General features: G+C 44.0%; 3 protein-coding genes across 6 annotated transcripts in view; all 3 read left to right on the top strand.

The window, feature by feature from the left end:
• The first annotated feature begins 2486 nt into the window (after window positions 1-2486).
• Window positions 2487-5818, top strand: paqr7a (progestin and adipoQ receptor family member VII, a). 3 transcript variants are annotated; one of them, XM_047019060.1, is made up of 3 exons: window positions 2487-2602; window positions 2823-2910; window positions 3619-5818. In XM_047019060.1, exon 3 carries the CDS (start codon window positions 3649-3651, stop codon window positions 4717-4719), a length of 1071 nt encoding a protein of 356 aa, XP_046875016.1. In that variant the 5' UTR covers window positions 2487-2602; window positions 2823-2910; window positions 3619-3648; the 3' UTR covers window positions 4720-5818. The 3 variants fall into 3 exon arrangements, with proteins under 3 accessions (XP_046875016.1, XP_046875017.1, XP_046875015.1); XM_047019061.1 differs by having other exon boundaries at window positions 2490-2602; window positions 2713-2959; XM_047019059.1 differs by having other exon boundaries at window positions 2495-2602; window positions 2713-2910.
• Window positions 5819-7293: 1475 nt separating this feature from the next.
• On the top strand, window positions 7294-10511 carry sh3bgrl3 (SH3 domain binding glutamate-rich protein like 3). The gene is made up of 3 exons (XM_047019815.1): window positions 7294-7431; window positions 8540-8707; window positions 8864-10511. Exons 1-3 carry the CDS (start codon window positions 7387-7389, stop codon window positions 8927-8929), a joined length of 279 nt encoding a protein of 92 aa, XP_046875771.1. The 5' UTR covers window positions 7294-7386; the 3' UTR covers window positions 8930-10511.
• Window positions 10512-11016: 505 nt separating this feature from the next.
• The window catches only part of trappc9 (trafficking protein particle complex subunit 9), a 116836-nt gene continuing 103060 nt past the window's right edge, over window positions 11017-24792 (top strand). The window contains exons 1-9 of one of the 2 annotated variants that reach the window (XM_047018523.1): window positions 11017-11122; window positions 11740-12335; window positions 13797-13942; window positions 14166-14291; window positions 15204-15230; window positions 16832-16953; window positions 18082-18207; window positions 18702-18918; window positions 21636-21779. In XM_047018523.1, coding sequence (XP_046874479.1) covers window positions 11752-12335; window positions 13797-13942; window positions 14166-14291; window positions 15204-15230; window positions 16832-16953; window positions 18082-18207; window positions 18702-18918; window positions 21636-21779 — 1492 coding nt within the window. In that variant the 5' untranslated portion in view covers window positions 11017-11122; window positions 11740-11751. The remainder of the gene's footprint in view (window positions 11123-11739; window positions 12336-13796; window positions 13943-14165; window positions 14292-15203; window positions 15231-16831; window positions 16954-18081; window positions 18208-18701; window positions 18919-21635; window positions 21780-24792) is intronic. The other variant, XM_047018524.1, reaches the window with a different exon arrangement.

The following is a 24792-nucleotide window of genomic DNA, read 5'->3' as shown; positions in this document are numbered from 1 at the left end:
GAAACATTCAACTCGTGTGAGTGCGTGCTGTAGGCCTATTTTGAAAAACGTAATAGGGCTATTGCTTGAAAAATATACTAAAGGACAGGCAGGTAACAATATGAAAATCTGCAGTGCACATTCTGTTCACAGAAGACTATGTTTACTAAAACTCCAGTGCCGTGATGGACTACAACACCTTGTGCTGCTGTCAATGATTATTGCATCAACAGTTTCTTATGGCAGTTGTTGTTTAAATACTATATTTTTACTACAAAAACGGGGCCAGCACAATTCTTTAACAATACATAATTAAGCATATATTTATATTTATTGTAGACCATCTTTATTAATTCTCTATTTACACTTATTGTAGACCATCTCTAAAACTACTGTCAATAAAACAAACACAATACTTATATCATCCAGTGGGAGACCCCTAGTGGTAGAAACATGAACAATATGGAAAATAAGTAATGAGATCTGTTTGCCAGATGTGCATCACTGCTGGCATATTGGCATTGTGATGATTTGTCCCATGCACAATAGTATCTGGTCCAGCATATTTGGTTTCTACTTTGACATGCCTGGGTGCTCCATTGGGCAACTAATTCATGTAACGGGTGAAAACAGTAGAAAACTCAGACAATTATTTGGATAAGTATGCAACCATTGTTCATTTCTGTGCAATTGTACGTCATAAATCAACAATGAAACAATAGAAAAAGTAATACTTGAGTTTTTAAGTGGTGTGTGCTGTTTATGGCACAAAGAGTCCTGTCTTTGGGTTCAGGCCAGCATAGTGAGAACTCAGTGATGGTGTGGGGGTTGCACTTATTGAAGGAGTTATCTGTAGCAATGGTGGAACAGAAACAAAGATGAACCCAAGGGATATGGCTAGGCGCTGTACACTCCATACAGGTTCCCATTAGACATGACAGGTGATATATTGTGCAAAGGGTCAAAACAAACTACTCAGCAAAACCAGGTAGACGTTGATAAACGAAGGTACACGAGGGCTCACCATATAGGAGCCCAGGGATTTCTCCAGCAAAATGCCACCTCAATATCTGCCCGAACCTTCCAACCCAATTAGGCCTTGGATGTGGAGCTTAGCGGTATTTCATGACATGTCATCCTTTTCAGTCAGAGATTTGAAATGGAAAATGTCAGGATCAATGCCACCTCACCACTTCTGTAACCTGTAACTTGTTTTGAAAAATAAGGAATAAAGATTTAAATAAGCTTCACGAAAGAGAAAGATAGCAAGAGTAAATAATGCATCATTATCTCAGGAGGCATTTTTTAATCAAACCCAACACCTTCAAGTCACACTATGAGAGGTTAACGCATTAAGGTCAATAAAGAACAACCTTTAACCTACATCGGTTCTCATGACTGCAAGGGTTAGGGTTGAATTTGGAAATTATTATGACACAAGTCTCATTGGTTATAAATATATTCAATACTGTAGGAAATTGATTATGTCCCAAAGGTTTTTTACTAAAGGGCATGGGGGAAACACACATGAATGTCAAAGAACAGGCTACAGCTAAGGACCAAAGCTAGCTGCAAATGAGTTGTGTAAGCCGAGTTGTGTGAATACAACTTGCTGTAACACAAGAACGATTGTTGAATACCATTGGTGGTTGTTGGTCTTATATTTCACGCAGAATGTGTCGAAGAATATGGTCAGGCAAAAATACTCTGTGCGAAAAGCCTGCACTAACCATGTATAAGCATATTACAAGTTGTATTATCTGGAACTGCAACTCATTAGTGAACACTCCTTCAGCACTTTATAGAGAAACAGTGCCCCTCTGTGGATACAACATGGGCTTACGTCTCCATCTTCTTGGCACATAGGCTTCAGCACTTTTTAAACTGTCTTAAAAAACAAAATAGAGCTGTCTCAAATGCAGAACTTTCTGACACTTATTGTATAATCGCCTACTGCGATTCTGACTCCAAAACGGTTTAAAAGTAGCCGACTTATCACTTAAGACACAAACACAATCACAAAATGGAAGCTGAAACGGCAAATGACCACAGGTCGAATGTTGTTCAACAACAGACATATTCTGGACAAATATGGACAGGGCCAGAAAGTTACATAATTGCACGATTGACAAAACTGTATTCAGTCAACAAAAAAGGGACCATTGTTAGTTTACGGGGTGCTATTACAGTTAGATTTACTGCATTGTGCTCAGTACAACACTCAGTCTGAGCCTAGTTCAATTCTAGTGAAGTTAGGTTAGAATGATCATCACAACGGTTAGGTTTGGTTTGGATGGTAGGCCCACTGTTCCTGCGGATATTGAGCAACAGTCTGTAAAGATGACACATTCAAGAGACACGTAGCCTACGTAGGCTACGGCCTGTTTTGAATTTATTTTGGAAACCTTCCAATACTTTGATATACATTTTTGTTTGCTTGCAAGTCTGAACAAGATTCAAAAGTCCTTAACAATTAGATTGCATAGTTTCATAGTTAATCATTGCCCAGTATTCTTTTTCATTTTTTTTTCTGGGTGCGGTTATGAAAACAAATGAACTTTAGAAGGCTTTTTCGAATTTTGTATGTCATTAAATTGAGTCTAGCCTACTCCATCTGCAACAGGTGAGCTATGCATTGTAGGCCTACACACTTAATGTATTTAATACTATACGTTCAAACAGAAAAAGAAGATAACCAAAAAGTTTACGTTATCGAGTTCGCTGTGCTTTCAGGAAGAGTTTCCTTCATCTCTACAGCAGGCAACAAGTCTACTGAGTCTGCTCTACCGAACGTCATTGGATGTATTATCGAGCATACTGGCGACACCACCTTTGCCTTTCAGAATAGTGCCCGTGGAAGCTGCAGCCAGTGGAAAAGGTGTGCTCAGAGTATTTTCGAAGGGGATAACGAAGACTAGTTAAAATCCTAAGGTGAGATATCCGACGGGGGTGCCCGGTCAGTCAACTCAACAGCCATTTGGTAACTTTCACCATATTGTTTAGGCTACCTTATCTTTGGCTGTTGTCGGGCTAAAACGAACTTTAAATAAAAGTTGAATTATCATTATTTAACTATCTAAAGTTTTCAAAGTCCTATTGAAATATTGTTGCACATGCGAGTGTGAGTCTTGGCACCTGGCAGGAGATTCCAAATAAATCGAACCTGTTTCTGCCTCCAGTCGCTAAACCACATTTGTGCATTAATTTGAATAATATTTGTGTTATATTGATACTAACAAGTGGAAATATAATAACTGTGTGCATGCCAATGTATTTGTCAATCGCAACAGGAAGCAACAATCACTTGTTATAGTTGGACTGCAATGAGACACTTTGTTGAAATGGGACGATAAAATTGGCCTGCATTCTGATTTGACTTTCTGTTTGAGAATGTTTCTTATATTCTAAAGCAGTCACTAAATAAGGTGGTCTTATAAAGAGTTAAGGAAATGAAAAGTTGAAAGCCTACCGTGGTAATGTTATACCTCATCTTATGAAACTTTGAAAAGACAAACATATGGATGCATGCACCATTTTGCTGTTTTGGTTATCAACATCGATCAACATTATTTCATGCTTTGTTATTGCACGAGTATGGGTAAAGTGATTCATTTGCATGTTTTTTCCTCTTTCCTTTAGTTGCCTGTCCATTTAAGTCTACAATCCTATATGGCAACAATTGTCATGGAGAGAATTGGCCGTCTTTTTATCAGCATTCAACAGGTCAGGCAGGTGCCTGAGATGCTCAGTACAGCTGCACCCTCCATGCCAGCCACCCTGAGGGACAGTGAGGTTCCCTGCTTCTTCAGAGAGCGCTACATCTATTCTGGCTACCGACCTCTTCATCAAGGCTGGCGCTACTACTTCTTTTCCCTCTTCCAGTGGCACAACGAGACAGTCAACGTGTGGACTCACCTGCTGGGGGCACTGTTGATCCTGGTCAAGTGGGCCCAGCTGGCTGAGACTGTGGACTTTGTCAGGGACCCCCATGCTTGGCCTCTCCTCATCCTCCTTCAGTCCTCTCTGTCCTACACCCTAAGCAGTGCTGTGGCCCACCTACTGGCAGGCAAGTCTGAGCTTAGTCACTACATGTTTTTCTACCTGGACTATGTGGGAGTGGCCCAGTACCAGTACGGCAGTGCTGTGGTGCACTTTTACTATGCTGTAGAGGAGGACTGGCATGGCTGTGTACAGGGATTCTTCATGCCTACTGCCTGCCTTCTCTGCTGCCTCTCATGCCTTGGCTGCTGCTATGGGAAATACCGCAACCACAGCCTCCCACCCTGGGTCCGCAAGGTGAGCCAGGTGATACCATCTTCAGTGGCCTATATGTGGGACACCAGCCCAGTGTTTCATCGCCTCCTCTTCTGGCCCACAGCCAATGGCTTCAAAGATTCTTCTCTGATCTTCCACTTCGGTCAAGTTGCCTTCTTCCTCTCCAGCGCTTTCTTCTTCACCCAACCACTGCCTGAGCGCTGGTTTCCAGGACACTGTGACTTTTTGGGACAGGGCCACCAGTTGTTCCATGTGTTTCTTCTCCTCTGCACCTTGTGCCAGATCCAGGCTTCCTACCTTGACTACGTGGCCCGCCGTACACTGTATGTGCACCTGCACAGAGCTGGTGAGGCTGCCTTTTTTGTAGCGTTGTATGTAGCAACCTTAGTATCGTGTGCCTTCATAGCTGCATTCATGTTCAGGAAGGTTAGACAGCTGCTGAATGATTGTGCCAAATCCAAATAAAGGATAAAGGATACATTTATGTACATAAAGTACACTTTGCCCTGCTGGATTCTGCTAAACTTTAACCTACAACGAAATGTCTGTCTATCTCTACACAGTTGTCAACTTTGAACTAAGGGATTTGGTAATGAATCTTGCGATTATTGTAATCAAATGTGTGTCAATTTAGGACATGAACCTAATATTTAGTGTTTAAGACTGAGTATGGAGTGTATTCATGACTGCTAAAAGGGTGATTGTGATTTTAAAGTGGAGTTTCCACAACTATGGGAGAAGGTGTATGTAAGCTTAAGGGACAGAAAAAATCATTCTGGAAAGGGAGCTAATTGTGTGTTAGACAACAGCTGCAGTATTACAAACTTTACCAACCTAAAGTTACTTTACCCATGACCCTTACACACATTTTATATACATGTATATCGTGTCAGTATAGCCACTGTATTAATGCTGGAGTACCTTCTTTTGTGCCTTTTGAGATATTTACATTTGAGAAAGCCGATCATCTAACAACATTGCATTTAAGAGGACGAATGACTCTTATTTAGTGCCTTTATTTTTTAATGTAGGCTGCTCTTTGTGCACTGTATCACTTTTATGTCAACGCATTAGACTATGATATACTGTATGTTTGCGTCAATACTGTAAGCCAGTTCACCTGCCTATGTATTGTTGTTATCTACCATGGGTGTTTTTTTATAGAGTTTGTAATGGATGTATTTGTCTCTGCAGAACGAGTTTACACAATTAATATTGAGAAAAAATATGTAATTCCATTGTTTTTTGATTCTGGATAAACTTGTGTATGCTGATCTACGAATATGCTAACTTTTATATAATATGTTCACAGGTTTTAAAAAAAACGTGTTAAAGTATTTTGGTACTTGGGAAAATTGATGCTTGGACAACTGTTGTGTTTCTACTTAACCCTGGGTTAGTAAGGCCAGAGCCGTCTATTGAGCTTTTCCTGATTCTCCTTCTCTTATTTGCCTGCTTTTGCACAGTGCTCTGACGTATGCCACAGTAGAGACAGATTCTGATTGGCTCTTGGTTGGAGGTCTCCATGGTGACCTCTAATTAAACATCAGTTCTGCCAGGGGGATTTAATAAAAGAGTGAGGTTCAGCAAGTCTCTTTACTAGTCCAAAATATTCACAGTAGTATTTGTCACTGGCTTCAATCACCCTATTTGCATATTTACTGGTATTCTGCCATGAATGTCTTATCTCCATTGAATGTCATATGGTGTTGATGGTTTCAAAATGACAGTTAAAACATGAATCTTCACAAAGGTCCAGTGTTGGAAGCTTTTGTAAAAATGAATTACAAATGGGCATTCACTTTTTACTACTTTGCACCTTGTAGAATGTTAATAAAAAGTACTTGAAGCCCTCAACAGATTCAATGCATTGTTTTTCACCGTCTATCACTTTCTTCTTAAAATGTTAAGGTTGTTGTTATTTCAGACACAGCATACCATCCTTGTAGTCTGTGCTTTTTGCAAAAGAAAAAAGTTATTTTCCCACAGCCAATGAAATGGAAAGTAGTTACCTTCTGCCCCCTTGTGGAAATATAAAACCAAATGACACTGGCTAACAAAAGTTCATACATTCTGTGACTAACACTAAATACATTATAATGTACTTAACTTTTAACAGGAGTTGGCAAATCAGCGTTTGTTAAATTTGATCTTTATGACTGAAACATGATGCAATCAGACATATTCCCTTACTCTTCATCTAGGGAGATGGATAACATTGCTCTTTGAAAAGGCTAACAGTATGATATACTGGTAGGCCTCCAAAGACATATGTTGACAAGACTGGACTAGTGTTTAGACTCCATCTTAGATCTTTCTTTTCTGAATGGTTCAGTGATTTTTGTCTCTGCCCACACAGCTCAGATTTGTGGAAATACCTGATTCAGCAGAGAAAAGATCTTGGACTTCCTCCCACATTCCCAACTGCCCAGTTCATGATGGTAGGCAACAGCCTGTGTATTTGTTGATATATATATCATGCCAGTTAAACATACCAATATCGCCTAGTAACATGCATACATTACTTGATAGTAAGGCAATTGAGAGTATATGGTAAGATATTTATTGTTAATTGATCTCAATATTACGTTAGTGTAGCAGTACTTTTGGGTTGCACTAAATGTACAGCTCCTATTAGTTTACAATCTCATACAAATATTGCAAGCATTGATGAATTGCAAGTCATTGACACAGCTAGAATGACAACTGGTTGTCAGGACACATACATTTCCAGCCATTCATGGCATTTACACAAAATAAGTTGAATCTCTTTCCGTAATAGTCAGTTAAATGGAAAATGATTGTCTGAGCTGTTAACCCCTTCATGTATGTTGCAGTGTACAGACCTACATGTGTTGGTCACACAGGGAACACTCTTATTTTATTATTTATTTCAAAAATAGTACGCCTATTGCTAACTGTGGCAAATCAAAACTAAAACAGTTTTTGCAGAAAATGGTAGGCTATTTGTAAGAAATTTGTGTAACACGGGATAGCCATTATCAATTAAATTGTGTACGGTCCCTTTAAACTACACAGCGAATACAGGCTTTGCAGGCGCGGGCGAAAGGGGATTGTACGACAAGTGAACTGTTCACCGAGATACACAAAAGGATTTTGAGAATTGCGATCATGGGCATCAAATTGTATTATACAACCGTCACGGCATCCAGGGAGGTAAGATCTCAATACATTTACTTTTTGATAAACTAGGATTAACCAAGGCAATACGGATACGGATATGATTTAGTCTCTGTAACAGACACACCCAATGGTCTGCCAATAGCTATACACACCACCTGAACATATATGGTCTGGACGTGTTTTTAATGGTATTTATCCCAAATATTGTGTCTTAATTTGGAATATAGGCATAAACGAGTTTTTGGAGAGTTACTGAACAAAGGGAATAGCTACATCCGCATTGAAAAACGGAAGTGTTTTGGTAACAGTTGTGCTTTAACCCTCTGTCTCATTGGAATTTGGGTGGAGATTGTCTAAACCAATATAGCCTACCGTAGAACATGGATGGTTGAAATGCTATCTTAATATTATAGACACTGTAGCCTACTGGCTTTAACATCATGGGCATCATATACCTGTACGGTGGCTCATAAGGTGTTGAAACAGGAAGAAGAAACAACCAGCCAAAATACTGTACAGTCATTGGAGTTTCGGCACTCGAATGAATTTACCACCGTTACCGTCCAACCGGACTGTTTCCACAAATGTAGATTTTTAGGGCAGGCCCCTACATCTGCTATTAATTACAGAGGAATTTTACTACTTGCAGTGTTTAGTCATTTCTGATTGGATAGAAATAGATGAGGCATGATACAGTCATAAGTAGCCTAGTCATATGACTTCATAAAATCCTGATCTGCTTGAATAAACAAACAAATCAAAATACCCTCGAATAAACGGTGATCCAGGCATTGAAACAATGTGGACATTTGAATATGCATTTCGACTCTACTTTCAGCGTTTTTGTAAGATTGTATGAGTACATTGCCCAACATATGCCAGGCTGCAGTTGGAGCATAGGCTAGGCGTGGTTGCATAGCAAAAATCCCCTCCCAGCTTCCTCAATGGGGCACCAACAGATAGCACTGCCCTATTAATCATCAACCACAATAGATAAGCTCCTTAGCATTTAAAGGCAAAGTGGACCTCACCACCTACCCCCAATGTTGCCTTATTGTTAACTAAATCAGTGGTTTATATTCATAAATTGATACCCCATTGATTTTCACAAAGCAAAAACTCCATGTTTGTGTGTATATAGGTGAAATCCCAGCAGGCGGAGGTGATGCGAATCCTGGACAGCAAAAGCATCCAGTATGAGCTCATCGACATCTCAGTGGGAGGGGAGGTACGAGACGAGATGAGGAGCAAGGCGGGAAACCCCACTGCTGTTCCACCTCAAATCTTCAACGGAGACCAGTACTGTGGGGTGAGGAAGACTGACTTGTAAAAGCTGCTTCACTGTTCTGAAATGCTTTTTCAGTTGAATTCAATTTCTTTATTGTTCCATAAGAAAATTCTAGAGATTTCTGTGATTTGTGCTAAAAAAGTGTACAATATGGATGCATTTTTGTTTCCTCTTCAGAACCATGAGATGTTTTCAGAGGCAGTGGAGGAAGACACAGTGGAACAGTTTCTGAAGATGGCATGAATGCCTCTTAAACCCCTGTACCCTGTCTTATCCCCCCACCCACCCCACTCTCATACCCCAAGGGAGGCCCGTGAAAAACCTTTTGCCCGCTGGCGGTGCCCACCCATCTTTGTCTCAATGCCATGATGAATGCCAAATACATACAACCAACCAATCAGAAGGCACACACTGATCTGCACCCTGAAACAGTACCATTGGACTCTAACCTAACCACTGTTAATATGATTGTTAATGTTTTGTAAGCTTTTTCTCTTTTATTTCCTTTCCACTCTTCCCTTATTGGTCAATTCCTGTGTGACTGTCACTAATGCGTTTTAGTCCGGTTGAGATCAATGGAGTGCCTAGACACAAGATAATTAGGTCAAGTTATCTAGGTTGTGACCACATGATCACTGAAGATTACGATAATCCAGAGGCTAACATTCACTAAGGATCTTCATGATCTTCCCTAGACCAAACAAACAGTGTTTGGTCATCCCCAATCTTAATTACTGAGTTGTTTTTCTGGCCCTCAGATTTCCATGTTGTCAGAATTCATGTTTGTAATTGACAGAACTATGAAGGTGCATACTAGTATTACAAATTAACATTTAAACATTTCATTTAACTTATATCCTAACATTTAAATGAATTGCAGGCTATAATTTAAACTACAGTATTCTAGTCATCATTTCATAGTTAAATACATGGTGCCAATTAATAACTGTGAGAATATGTTTCGAAGGTGCATATTGCTGGTTATCTGAACATAGTCTTACTAACTTACAAACACAGTGGCTGCTTTAATGTCTTAGATATCAAATATGATATCACAAATGATTTGGCTCTCAATTTTGGGCTTTGATACTGAGTGAGATGGTACAAGGTACATTGTATGGCTATTCAGGTCCTATTTCAGCAATGTTATATCTACGATACTTGTCACCATGTGAAGATGCAGTGACCGTGCAACCTGCTTTCTTCTCATAAATACGACACTGTTATCACTATTGTAGCGCACCTCTGAGTGGGTTAGAGACAGTGTTTTGTATTGAATTGATGCAATCTCAGCTTTAACTAACACCACATGGGAAGAACGAAGGCTTCACCTCTGATGGTTTTGTGTCTGCTCTGTTCTAAATGGTTTTTGCTGTATTGATAGTTGCACAAAATGAATTCTTGCTTTCATGTATAGTATGCATCTCTGCACCTAACCCATATATTTTTGTTGTCTTTAAAACCCATTTCACCCCAGGGTTTATTAAGTATATATTTGGTCTTAATCACAGCTAGTATATTATCCAGTCACTAGTTTCATGTGTAATATATCTGAATATCTCTACTCAGCGATGGCACCCTTCACAGACAATGTTTGTGCACTGTATTGTCGGTTAATGGTAGTAGACGTTTTGCCTGTTATTGATGTGTAAGAGACTCATATCAACATTATTTTTGGACATTCCATGTCTCTCTTTGAGCTTCTGCTTTGCGTTTGGACCAATGCCTCTTTGGCCAAAAAATGAAAAATAAGGATGATATGCCGTTGTCTTCCAAGAAGATTGTGAAAAGTGATTTATGGATCAAATAAAATTAATGAACAAAATATTTTGTGTGGAGAGCCTCTCAATTAAACATGGCAATGGGATAATGAAGAAGAACATGTTGTAGGAAACTGAAAGAAAGCACAGATATACATAATACATGCACTAATCTGACTATGTGACAAACATTACTGAAGTCTCAAGACATGGCTACTGAATTTCCCTCTCCATTGCTGTCAACATCTTACTGAGGAATGTGACAGGAGCCTGTGTCTGCACCCGCTTTTTAATGAGCACACTTTGAGTTTTTTCTCACCACATCTGATGAACTAGGGTACTCATTGAAAATAATCTTCAGTGGTAACAATAAAGGTATAAGCACTGTTACATGTTGGGCATGACGTGTTTGTCTCAAAACTGATTTTATGTTGTCACCTAATAGGTGGCACCATAGACTAATGGCACTAAATGTTGTCTGAAGTGAGTGGTTGGTGGTAGTGTGCTTTGCCGCCGCTCGTTTTGGCAGTGGCAGTAGTGAGCGGGCTCCTAGCTTTGTCAACTCTTAAAGTGTAGAGGAAGGAGGCCTGGAAAGAAGGAAAGAACTGTCACTTCTACTAAATAATTGACAGCCTTTTCTTACAGCAAGCATTCTTGCGTTATTGCTCCTGTGAAGGTAACATAAATTGGCAACAAATATTGTATTTCATGTCAACAGATTTAATGTTGGCAGGTCCGTAGATGTTGTCTTCTGCTTCCAAATATGAAGGCTAACAATAGCTACGTAGACTAGCTGCATCTAGCTAATGTTTTTAGCATGTAACTATATCGGCTTGCTCTTGTTATGCTATGCCCGAAGGCTTTTGTAGTTTTATTTAAAGCATTTGTTTTTAGGGCGATAAACAAAACATGTGAGTTCAAATTAACTTTGCAATTGTCAAGCTCTCTTGGTGTCATTTGTTAAGCCTGTGTTTTATGAATGAAAGGCGCGTCACTACTAGTGTGTGATTCGCAGACATCATTCAGATTTTAACTTCACAGAATGCTGTCATGCTCGACCTTTCGTTGTCGAAGGAAAACAGAAGCCTGGCGAAGTTTACGACCTTTTTAGATATTTAGATTATAACATAATTGTAGTATAGGCATAGTATAATTATAGATTAGAGTTATTTGTATTAAAAGCACCATATGGAAATATATGGTTTCTTCTCTACTGTCGATTCATTTATTAACGATTCCGCGTAGGCTCGCAGATTAGGTTTGAAACATTTAATGCAAATTTTATATTTACAGCCTCATGAAGACATGAGTGTCCCAGACTACATGCAGTGTGCGGAGGACCACCAGACGGTTTTAGTGGTGGTCCAGCCCGTTGGCATCGTGCCAGAGGACCAGTTCTTCAATATCTACAAGCGCATCGCCAGCACGAGCCAGGTGAGCATCCGGGACTCCCAGCGCCTGCTCTACGTCCGCTACCGCCACCACTACCTGCCAGAGAACAACGAGTGGGGCGACTTCCAGACCCACCGCAAGGTGGTAGGCCTCATTGCCGTGACCACCTGCGCATCAGCCAAGGAGTGGCCTCAGACGTCGGACCGCTTCCATGCACAGAAGGAGGTGTTTGGCTCAACGCTCTACGACTCGCGCCTGCTAGTGTTCGGGCTCCAGGGAGAGATTGCCGAGCAGCAGCGCACAGATGTGGCTTTCTACTCCAGCTACGACGAGTGCCCCGATGTGGAAAAGAGGGTGGAGGACTTTGTGCAGTCTATCTTCATTGTGCTGGAGTCCAAGAGGTTGGACCGGGCCACTGACAAGTCTGGAGACAAGATACCACTGCTCTGTGTTCCTTTTGAGAAGAAAGACTTTGTGGGTCTAGACACTGATAGCAGGTGAGTGGTTTTCTTTTACAACCGAATTGAAGGGAGTTTGGGAATGCTGCCAAATTCCAAATGAGCTACACAGGATTATTGTTTGATGGATATTAACCAGACCATGTTTTATTGGGGTGGATGAGATTTGTTGTGTTGTTTTTGTCATTATGCTCATACAATGTTGCTAAGGGCAACCTTCGTGTCTTCCTCCATGACAAATCTCTTTTGATTTTTGCTTCTTTCCGTTTCGTTGTTTATCCTCGTTTATTTGTCTTTCTCTTTGTTTCTTTCTTTCATACTGTCCTGTGAGTTTATTGTTGGGTGTGAAAAGGTGAGCCGTTAGACACACAGCTTATTAAGCCATCCCAGCCCCATCAGCTTAAGCCCTGCCCCACCACCAAGACGCCCCCCCGCTCTGTCAGTGCTCTCATGCATGGGTTCACAGCTGAACACCAAACCCATCCCTCCTCCTCCTACAAGGCGAGGGCGAAGGGGACGGAGGAGGAGCTGAGGTTTGGATCTGCTGAGCGCCTGACAAAGAAAGCAGCGAGGGCTAGACCCTCGCCGCATGGGAAGGTTAAGTGTTCCTTGAGCTCGACGTAGCCCAGCTGTAGCAACACGCTGTTGTGCGACATGAATCTCGCGGGATTCATGGAGGGACGCATCGACCTCGAGCTTGGCTTCTTTGCACTTATTCGCGAAAAACACAAGTTGCACGAGGCCATTTAATACGTTATCTGTCAGATCATCTGGAATGTTTTTGGAGCTATCTAGTTCCTGTACTGTTCGAATTCAATTTATTGATCCCAACGGAAATTCAAGAAAAGGGAATTAAGTTCCTACATTACTACTTTGACACGATCATATTCCACTGTTCTGCAGGTTTGATGTCAAAGTCTGATTCAGTTCATGTTTGCTCTTAACCTTCCCAGTCTACTCCCAGTCCCAGTCAGACACGTCAGAGGTCTTGCACAATTGGCCCCCTATTCTTTGTTGTGTTGATTTTGTCCTTTTCCTTAATATTTATGTGCAAGACTTCAAACATTTAAATTAGGGTAGATAGATTCAGTCTTATTTGTTGTTTTATTCTCCTTTTGCTCGTGCTATCTTATCCAGCCCCACATACACCCCCTTTTAACTGACAGAATTACTTCAACAGCGAGTCTCCTTCACAGACCTCTACCAAATGATACCCCGGTAAGATGAAATATGAGAACAGGAGTAAGAGAAACACGTTTTTGCGGAACCATCCAGAATGAAAGTAATTGTCACGCAACTGCTGTGCAAGAAGTAAAAAAATAATATATATATATCATTAGCTATCCAGCACAGCCCACAAGGCTTCCTCTTATGCTGTCTAATACCAAGTCATTACAATGAGTTTGGGCGTAAGGTTGCCACCCATCCTTGTCAGTGTGCTGGGATGTGTTAGTGTGCATTTGACAAGGCCTTCCTCCTCCTCTTCCTCCCCTTCCTCAGGCACTATAAGAAGCGCTGCCAGGGTCGGATGAGGAAGCACGTGGGCGACCTTTGTCTGCAGGCGGGCATGTTGCAGGACGCCCTGGTCCACTACCACATGGCCGTGGAGCTCCTGCGCTCCGTCAACGACTTCCTTTGGCTGGGGGGTAAGCCTGAGAAGAGACCAAGTCGTCTTTCTCTCAAACCGACGCCTCAGACTGCAGCGTGCTCTGTTGAAATGACTAGCTACCTCCCAGGGTTGGGTTTTTCATCTACACAGACACATAGGAACACTCCTGTATGCAATGTCATGTGTTGGTCATCAACCTGTTAAGTTAACGCCAGGGTGACGTCACTGACCGTCGGATGCCAACTGTGTCTTGTCTCCAGCTGCTTTGGAGGGATTGTGTTCGGCCTCAGTCATATTCCACTACCCAGGGGGCACTGCAGGCAAGGCCGCCGGACGCAAACCCAGCATCTCCCAGCCTGCGGATGCTGGGAAGAGACACCGGCCAGGTAAGCTGTTCTGTCTCGGAGCCTGCGACGGCCCTGGGTGTGCCGTCAGCCTGGGACTCTGTGAGATGCCCCCATGTCTGGAGGATGAGGCGCAGTTGAATGGCAATTGGAGTGAGAGGAAATGTCCCGGCTTGTTGTGTGGCCCAAACCAGCAACTCCCACTTTGCGGTGCTTTGCTCAGCCCTGCAGCTTCTTGCTTTGGCTCAACAGGACATCATCACCAACTGACAGAATACCCTGTTTTACCCCAACAACCTAACCCAGGGGTGTTCAATCCTGGTCCGCGAGACCCCCTGTCCTGCATGTTTTACATGTTTCCCTGCTCCAGCACACCTGATTCAAATGAATGGTCATGACCCGGCTTCCACAGAGCTTGATAACCTCCCATTCATTCATCATCTAAAACATGCAGGACAGGGGCTCTCAAGGACCAGGATTGAACACCCCTGATCTAACCCTTCTTCAATATTTAATACAAATAACATATTTCTTTACTCAGTAATTAACATGTTTATTCAAATCACACTTTTCCTTAACTCATAGATACACACAACAGTGACATATATTATTGACTTAATTTTATGAAAATGTTGGCTTTATTGGCAGTTAAGTTTGAACCGGAAATACATATGTAATCTCCTCCTTTAAGATAATTAACATGCTGCATGTCTTTCCCAAAGTTGTGAAGGTCCCAACTGCTTCAGTTCTGTTCCTGTAGTTCAGCTAAACATAATTCCTAGTTCAGATAGAAGCTGGGTAGAATCCAGTCATGGTCTGTCTGGAAGCCCTCAGGCATAGCATGGCTCTAAGAAAGCAGAGTCAGGACTTGAACTAACACTGCTTTGATGAAGTGCACCATGTGTCATGGAGTGAACCTGCACTCTCTCTCTCTGTCTGTCTGTCTGTCTGTAGGGGCACAGGAGGTTCTCATTGACCCAGGTAGGGTATGCCACACTAACCGGTGTAGCTGTAGTCATCCACCCCCTTTTGCTTGTAGCCCTCCATGCGCTCATATGCCCTGTCTGTGTGTGTGTGTGTGTGTCAGTATATGTTTTTGTTGTGGGTTTGATTGGTATTACATTCCACTCTATCTGCACTATTTGATTCTTTTGATTTTTGCTACGAAATTCCCTTCACCCCCTACCCCCCCCCCCCCCCCCCCCCACACCCCCCTCACTGCAGGGTTAACCTGTGTAGTAATTTCACAAATTATTCTGTTAGGTCAGGGATTAGGATCCAAAAAATCATGAGCCTGACAATTGCAATACACAGCTGTAATCTGAAATGATCAGTTGATGATGTTCGTCCCCTAGGGCTTTTTCAGCACCTTCTTTATGGTTCCATTTTACAGTTGGCAAGCTTGGGTGCTTCATATGTATCCTGGTAACTATAGTTGATCCTCCATTACAATGTTAAGGAGCAAAGATAAGTCACCACAAGGTGGCAGTGTTGCTATGGGAATATACAGCAGGCACTCAATGCTGTATGGATGCTACTTCAGCCTTTTAGTTTTACAATGCAGAAAAACAGATACAGCGTGTCCTTTTTCTCATTATGACTCATTGACCACACATTTGTAATTGGGCAGTGATAGGGAAGTCGAGTCCTTTTTCTCTCAGAGAAAATGTTTAGCAAAATGTTTTAGAAATGTTTTTGTCAATTGCTTGTTTAAAAGAGAGATGTCGGTGTAATGTAATCCTCGCTACAATGACGTAACACAGCCTCACGTTATTCACCTGGTGTCATCAGAGTGACAGTATCACGTTGTTGCCATGGACCCGACTGTTGCCAGGCAATGCACTCTCAATCGGAATTTATATTCTGATCAGAATGGTCGAATAATAATCTAACCAAATCAAGCTTTATTTGTAATTTGTATGAATAGAAATGACCCAGAATGCAATTTTGATCACAATTACCAAATGTACTAACTTATCCTGGGTCACTGTCCCTGTTAACTTGACAACAATTGATTAGCGCCAACAAAAATTGGATGGCCTTTTAAAAATACACGATTTCTTTGCCAGCTTCTGTTCCTCTTGAAATGTGTGCGCCATTCCAGAGTTTGCCCTTTCATTTGAAGTCACCTCTCCTTAAATGACCTGGAGGAGGATCTTACACTAAACGCAGTCCCCCTATGTGCCCTGGCCTGGAGCCGCCTGATGCTGAGCTTGACCAGAGCACGGCAGCCATGGCAGACTTAGTGAAGCTAGTGAGCACGCTCCCTTCACAACCGCCCGCTGACTGAACTCAAGCTGTCCTTGTGGACTGTCTGAATGTTGATCCCGGTTGATCACTTTTTGTGCATGTGGTCCTCCGTAGTGATTGTTGTTTGATGTTTGAGGTAGCAAGCCGCTGATTCACGCTGAGAATGGACCTCTTTTCATCTGGTCCCCCATCTTCCCCCCTCCCTCCTCCCCCTCGTTTTTTGCGACTGTCTGCAGCAGAGCAGTTGATTGGTGGATGGGTCTGGCACGGAACAGTCTGGTTGTAAGGTGTTTGATCTCGTTGTTCATGACTTTCTATCTACTGGAGTACAGGTGCCCTCACAGCCAATGGGATCAGTGCAGACACCAGCACTGAGATCGGCCGTGCCAAGAACTGTCTAAGCCCAGAGGACATCATAGAGAAATACAAGGAGGCCATTTCCTACTATGGCAAGGTATTCAGCTCGAGCCTGTCATGCCACACTATGCAGATGCACTCGACTTGAGTCTCAAACCGACACACTGTCCCTGAAATGTGAAATTCATTTATTTCGAAAGCATTACGTAACTGCAGTTTATGCAGGTGATTCTCTATATGGTGGGAAATGATGCTCATAACCGCCAGGGGTCAGGGATTAGTCTGGTATCCATGATGTCTCAGTCTTTGAGGGACAATAGGTGTGTGTGTGTGTGTGCACCCAGGCTGTAAACAAACCAGCAAATGCTGACTGCAGTTGAATGGGTTTGATTGCAGTCAAAAGGCGACGACAGTTTGAACCGGTTCGGAAATGTTCTCACTATATACGACATGAACTCTTGGTCTTAAATCTATGCTTCCCATATTGTAGTGCATACACATTATAATCGTACGCCTTGGTGGACTTATCACTTTCAAAGAGACTCATTGCTATTGTCTTCATGTCTCTATTAAAATATAGCTCCTCTAACATTTATCAAGGTAGCCGTAATGCTATGGGAAAGTTAAACAAGCACACTATCTTAATACACCATTCAGAGGCAGCGCTGTGCTTTATCTCCATTATTATAATTGCCTTTTTGCACTGACCTTCCCTGGCCCCTTTACCTGTTACTGCTACATCCAAAATTAAATAACATCTCGACACTGGCCTATTCCGACGTTAATTGAATTTTAATAAGGCGACTATGGGGTTGAGGGAGGAGGGAGGAGGGGGGGAGGGGGGAGGGAGAAGGGGGTGGGCAGTTCCGGATAGAAAAGAAAAGAAAAAAACTCTGTGGATGTCTTTGCAGTTCTGCCTCAGGTTTGCTCCTCATCAGATCTCCTGTTCAGGCACTGATTTGAAATGTCAAGAGAGACAGACTGGTTAGTGGGCGAGCTCAGAGGGTCACAGTGGTGGTTTGGGGCCGCAGACTCACGGCTCACTGTGCAAGTCCCGTAATGCGGGTGGTGACTGATGAGCTTTTGTCTTATGATGATGGGAAAACATTCCTTTCGATTACGCCCGGAGGACTCACGGTAGCCCTCATTGATTATTCATTTTTTCATTATTGCCGTGCTGAGCTGGGCCGTGACTCCTCTGCTGTCGTTGTCTGCCCGCCCCCAGTACAAGAACGCAGGCGTCATCGAGCTGGAGGCCTGTGTCAAGGCGGTCCGGGTGCTGGCCATTCAGAAGAGGGCTATGGAGGCCTCAGAGTTCCTCCAGAACGCCGTCTACATCAACCTGGGCCAGGTAAGACAAACCCCCATGACAGCCCCCCATCTTAGCCAACATCCCTGGGATTTGGTCTGCACCACCAGAGCTTTAATGCGTATTCACTGGACTGCCAGCCTGGAAACTGACAAACAGGACTATTTTGAGGCTCGACAGCGAGGACAACATGTAGGCGTCTGTCTCGATAAGAGAGTCCCAGTTACGCAAGCCCCTGTCCCTGCTCGCTGTGCTGTGCTGTGTCGCATTATTCTCACCGCCTTTCCAGGAAAGCTTTCTTTTACAAGAATCCCAACAGAGCCTCTCAAGCCAACCTCAACCAAAATAAGACACTGACCAAAGTGCCCAAAAAGCATTTAATCAAATTTCACAGTTCAGCAGCTGCCCCTTAACATCCTCGAGGCCTCGCTATCGAGGAAATGTTCCTTCCGTAAGAGCGGGAGAACGTTTCCCAAACTCGAATGTGCCGCTCACGAGTGTGTGCGTCTCACGAGGCTCCCTCTGTGTGTCCGTAGCTGTCCGAGGAGGAGAAGATCCAGCGCTACAGCATCCTGTCCGAGCTCTACAACTTGATCGGCTTCCACCGCAAGTCGGCCTTCTTCAAGCGCGTGGCCGCCATGCAGTGTGTGGCGCCCACCATCCCCGAGCCGGGCTGGAGGGCCTGCTACAAGCTGCTGCTGGAGACCCTGCCGGGTTACAGCCTCTCCCTCGACCCTAAGGACTTCAGCAGGGGTGGGTACCCGGAGGAGGCGCCGCCGCGCCCCAGCATGGCGGGCAAGCTTTCCCCAAAAAGCCCAACGTGTGTGTGACTGACGGCTTGGAAATGCGTGTGCAATGTGGATGGAGATGGGGCACGTTGCTCATGAATGCGCCGTCTTCTCTATCTCTCTCTCTATGTCTCTCTCTCTGACACACACGATCCCAATGTCAATACACAGAGACAACACATATCTCTGTAAAGCATGGCTCTGCCCATGCTTTACTTAAAGTATCATCCTTTGACGATGGGTATCGTCGGGGGTAATATGCTATCCGTGCGCCACTTTGTTTTCACAGAGAGACACAATTGAGACCTGACCCAGGTCTTTGATAGGCTCTCAGGTTTGCTGTAGCGGGGTCCTCGTGATAAGCTTCTCTGTACTGCCGACTCTCAACCTTCACCTCACGCACCCACTCATCTTAGAGGGGTTTGGAAACAAAAGAAGCCCTTCCCAGGGAATACAAAGGCTCGAGGTCATCCATATTTCTCCTTGTGATGCTCGTTCAGAGGACACACTTGAGGAGAGTTTTCACAAGGGCACTGTTGACCCTCCCAGTCCACTTTTGCCAGGTGGATCCGTCAATGGAGGAACGTAAAAGATTTTTCAAGGTAAAAAATTAAATAAAATTGAGTACTCTGTAGTCAGAGAGGAGCTTTTCAAGCGTTGTCTAGAATGCTATTTTCAATTCACCTACGCCTACACACAGTCAACAGTGGTGCTTGTTAACACCCGAGTGCCTGTTGACTATTGATTCGGTAGGCAAAAGACGGTATGCAAAAATAACTCCTCAGAATAGCTCTTAACACAGCAAACCAGTGAGCACTGTTCCAAACACCACCAAAGAGTCCTGGCTTGTGATATGCATGCTGGACTCTGTACTGTAAGACGGTAAGATGTCCACTCTCCTGCTCAGTACATGATGGCCAGTGAAAGAGGGTTCCAGAAAGCCCTGCTTCTCCCCTGGGAGCCCTTAGTGGTGTGATGGAGAAAGCTGCGCAAGGTGATTGCTAGTGCTCCGAGAGAGGTGAGAGGAGTGAGTTTATCGAACTGTGGAAGGCGGAGGATGGGAGAGAGAAAATGGGACTCAATAGCGCATTCCGATAGCGGCGGCAGTGGCTTGAGATATTGAGAAGTGAATGGGCTTTTAATTGGCCTGGGAGCCCTTTTCACGACTCTCCTCAATTACCAGGGTGAGAGTGAGAGTGAGAGAGAGAGGCCATCTCTATTCCCCTATTTATTTATTTTTATCTCCCTTGCCCCCCCCCCCCCCCCTCTCTCTCTCTCTCTCTCTCTCTCTCTTTGTTCTGTCAGACAGTATTACTACAACCTTGCAGTGTTTCACATACCCCCGACTCAGGGATTTCATTATCCTGCTGTGTGGAATGCCATCACTGTTCACATTGAAATGACAGCGAAGACCGTAACATCCGGCCAGTCCTACAAAGGGCCCACTAATTCACTTGAGTCAGAGTGCAAAAGGTACGATGGCTTCGGACACAGCCGGCGCGTGACAGGGGCGATGGCTTGGCGGTGGCACCGCTGTCATTATCTTGGTGGTGTGCTAATTGGATTGCCAGACACTCTCAATCCCACCTCGCAAAATACCACAGATGAAGTCATTTCGTTGTAGGGGAGAAACGACAGGCACCAGAAAAAAAAAAAAAAAAAAAAATATATATATGACAGTGTCCTCTGGATTATTGCCCTCCAGATAAGCACTGGCTTCACTAGAAATCACTGGCAGACAGGTGGAAGCACTCTATTTTTAGCCTGCTTAGTGGGCGCTGTTTCGCACAGAAAAGAAATAGCTTACGAAGGATTTGCATTAATAGTTTTTCAGATGACAGAGAAAGTCAGTACGAATTAATAATATCCTTGGTACAGAAAATGCTGATGGCTGACAAGCATCTTGGGCACGATTTCCTCTCTGAATGGTTGCTGCTCAGGGAATAGTATCTTATTTACTGGATTCTCAGAAGTCTCATTTTATTTTTCTCCCTCTCTGTGAAAGTACACTGACAGCTGAGAGAGAAACCGAGGGTCTGTGGGGAGGGTAAGGGGGTGGGGGGTGGGCTGGCTGGCTGGCTGGCAACCTTCTTATGTAACCAGACCCATCCATGCGCTCCATAACATTGTATGTCAGGCTAAAATGCCATTAAGATGTCTGGTGGATGTGGATTCCTCTGCAGAGGAAATAGCGTTGCCTGAATGAATGCCATGGTTCTGCAGCTCAAGCGTTGATCTGTTATGGGAAGGCTGGCATTTTAAAGGATGGGAGCTACTCCAAGAGCTGTAGCAGTGCTGTGTAAATCGTGGAGTACGCGTTGCTGAAAGGGGATCACGCTGCGTTAAAAGCACATACAAACATATCATGTCAGGGGAGAGAGGATGTGGTGATTTAATTGCATGTGGAGGCCCACTGGATACACAAGTGTTCTTATCCTGCTCGGGTCTATTTATGGAACATTGGTGGCTCAATGGTGGCTTATTCCAGGTGTACAAACTCACTTCATGAAAATGTGATTGCATCGGTGAGTTGAAATGTGCTTGTTTTTCTCTTTCTCTCTCCTCTTGCTCTGTCTCTCTGTGTCTCTCTGTCTCTCTCTCTCCTCTCGCTCTCGCTCTCGCTCTCGCTCTGTCTGTCTCTGTCTCTGTCTCTCTGTCTCTGTCTCTCTCTCTGTCTCTCAGGGTCCCATTGTGGCTGGGCGGCTGTGCAGATGCGTCTCCTCCACGAGCTGGTGTATGCCTCGCGGCGTATGGGCAACCCTGGCCTGTCTGTCCGCCACCTGTCCTTCCTCCTGCAGACCATGCTGGACTTCCTGTCTGACCAAGGTCAGTCGTAGACACCCGCTGGCAAGCTGGGCCTTTCAGAAATCCCTCAATCCACCTGTTATCCCTCACAAAGGAGGGAGAGACACTGCCTGTAATGTTGAACTTGTTTTATATATAAAACTAGTTTCTTCATATTCATTGAATTCGGTGGATTTCACTTTCAATCCAGGTCCATTCTCTCGTCCTGCGCTTCACTTAGTACACTGTTATGCTTTGCATTTAACAGCCGGTGAAGCTTAACCAAGTCAGCCTGGGCTGTGGGGACTGTTGGGAGTGTGTCGTTGGACCAGATCTCCTCTTGGACTCAGGAGATTCAGTAGTCACCCAAGCAGTCCATCAGATGCTCTACTGACCACACAATGGAGGCCAATGTACTGTAATCCTTTTCTGGATAGAGAGGGAGGGTAAGGGAGGGAGGGAGAGAGAGGGAGAGAGAGGGAGAGAGAGAGGGAGGGAGGGAGCAGAAAGAGGAGTGAGAGAGCCAGCAGCATGAAATATTCAACACTGTCAGCAAGGGACTGCTGCTGCTCTCAGGGCATGCTCCCATCTTCCTCGCCTCCTCGGTTTTACCCCTTATGGAATATGTGTAGCACTTCCCGCCTTCATATCTCTGGGTGAAAATACAAAAGGGAAACGTATTATAATGGAGAAAACGCCTGCCCTCTGTAGACTCTCTGGTTAGGAGCATCAAAAACGATGTGATGTTCTTACTTCATCCATCCTCATTCACTAGAAAAAAAAAAACCTCCTCTATAAGCTAGACTGAATGCCTGAGAAGCCAAAAAAGCAACACCAAAAACACCTTGAGTTGGGTTGTGAATAGTGGCTTTTTGCAGACTGTGTGTAATGGTGCATGCAAATACGTCTGCCGTAAACTGTGGTTGCCCCCCCCCCCCCACACACCCAAGTCCACAGTGTGATGTTACTAGCTGTGGGAGGTTATTGCAGGTTGCTGTATCCCAGCATGCCATGGGGCTGCATGGCCCCTCGCTGGGCATTCTGCACGTGTGTGTGAGGTGGTACATACACACACACACACATACACCCGAGCTGTGAGAGACCCCCCCCCCCCCCCTCACACACACTCCCAGACTCCTGCTCCATCCAGCTAAAACCCTGGTTCTTTAATCCCCAGCCATGGCCACCATGTGGGGTGCAGGCTGCTGGACAGACATGTGGTGAGGTACTGGGGGAGCCCGGAGGGGCCTCACAATGTTCAGAGTGTCTCCCCATGCTCTCTGACTGGTGTGAGAGAGACCAGAGAGGAGAATGGAGGCCAAGGCTAACCATTTCTGCCCAGGTGCAGAAATGGTTAGCCAAAGGGTTTATGGACCTCTTACTGCCCTCTCTCTAGGACCCGGGACCCGCCGTCGTTTGAGGTTTTTCCTCAAACATCGCACCCCGTTTATAGGAGGGGTGGACTTGCATTTGCACACGCCTCCGTTTCACAGGTGGATGCTGCTGTGTGGACAGTTGAGAGGGTCGCGTTTCGTATGGACAGAAACAGTCAAACCTTTTAGATTGATCACTTTCAATATAATCCTCCCCACTCGAGCTCCTGCACCCCTCAGGACCATTCTGTCCCTCAACCTAATTGTGTTTGAAGGTAAACACAATAACATTCTTGGAACTCACAATTACAGTTTTCCCTTTTAGCACCCTGTTAGTCATCATTCACTGTTTTAATGTCAGCCGCCAATCCAGCATTAGGAAAGGCAAAGCCTTTGATGTTCTGGTTATGGCCTCTTTCAAAGACCTTTTCGTGGGAGCACCTTTTTCAAGTCTTTGCTGGTAATGTAAAAAATGTAATCCTCAAATGTTTTATTTAAGCCTACCTCTGTACCGGGTACAGCTCTTAACTGCACTGCCTGTGGGTCATGAGAAGGTGATCAGGCACAGCTAATTACCGCAGTGTCATGCTGTCGTTCTCCTTCACTATGTAGCCTCAGGATCGCTGAGAAGGATGGAGAGGTGTAATAAAGATAGAGAGGGAGAGAGGGGGAGGAGATAGAGTGATGCCTCAACTGAAAAAGAAAAATGACAAAAATGAGGGGGTAAAGGTGTGTGAGCGATGAGAGAGAAGAGATGGGAGAATATGTTGTATGCTTGACTCAGAGAAACGAGGTTGTAATCAATATGTTTCGCTCGTTCGTTGTTGTAAGGAAACTATGATTGAGTGTGATGGGTTGCTGTGCCTGATATGTATGGAGTGAGTAAAGACCGTAATGTAAGGATTTTTGTTGAAACTATATTTAGAAATGGTTGTGAAAATGGTGGTACCTTGATGTGGTAGCTGAAGCCCATTGTCTGTGACCGTGAGCAGAGATTATATCAGTTTGGCCCTGTTGAGCAGTGCTATTGCTGCCATACTGTTCCCAACTACACAAAAAGACTACCTCCACATCCAGACAGCAGATTAAAAGCACTTTAAGAAGTTCTTCTCATCTCTTCTCAACTCGCCAGCACAAAAGGCACTGTAAGTGGTGAGTGTGGTTATCGTTGAAACAAGGATAACTGCCTCTTGAAACAGCCCCAACCCTTCATGGGTGTATTCCGAGCTGTAACTTGCACCTAACCGCTCAGTGGCTGACTCAAGCCCTGTCTACCCACAGCGATAGCAAGCAGTTTTAATGAGGAAACCTGTATTTCCCTCTGCTTTGTCCTCCCACTTGCTTCACACTCTTCCTTCAAAGTTTCCAAATGAACTTGTGGGAGACAGAACCTTTAGTCAGTGCGTGCCAGGCCCTGCCATTGGGTGGATGGCTCGGTTATTGTTAGCGTTGTTGTTGTGTTTTCCGGTTCATCAAACATTAGTAATTGTTGGCTGTACAGGTTATTACAAAACTCTAAGAAAGGGATGTGTAATGGGTAAAGTAGGCAGTTGGATGTTGCTACTAAAACAAGATCAATGTCCAAAACATCCACTAAACCCAATTTCCCCATACCAAGTTTCACTTGTGTAGTAACTTTTACCACTAAAACATAATGAAGTATTACTACACAGCTGCTTCAC

Source organism: Hypomesus transpacificus, chromosome 4, assembly GCF_021917145.1.
Source record: "Hypomesus transpacificus isolate Combined female chromosome 4, fHypTra1, whole genome shotgun sequence".
NCBI classification, from domain to species: Eukaryota; Metazoa; Chordata; class Actinopteri; order Osmeriformes; family Osmeridae; genus Hypomesus; species Hypomesus transpacificus.
Note: the sequence above shows the minus strand (reverse complement) of the source record. Positions and strands in the feature narration are given on the sequence as shown.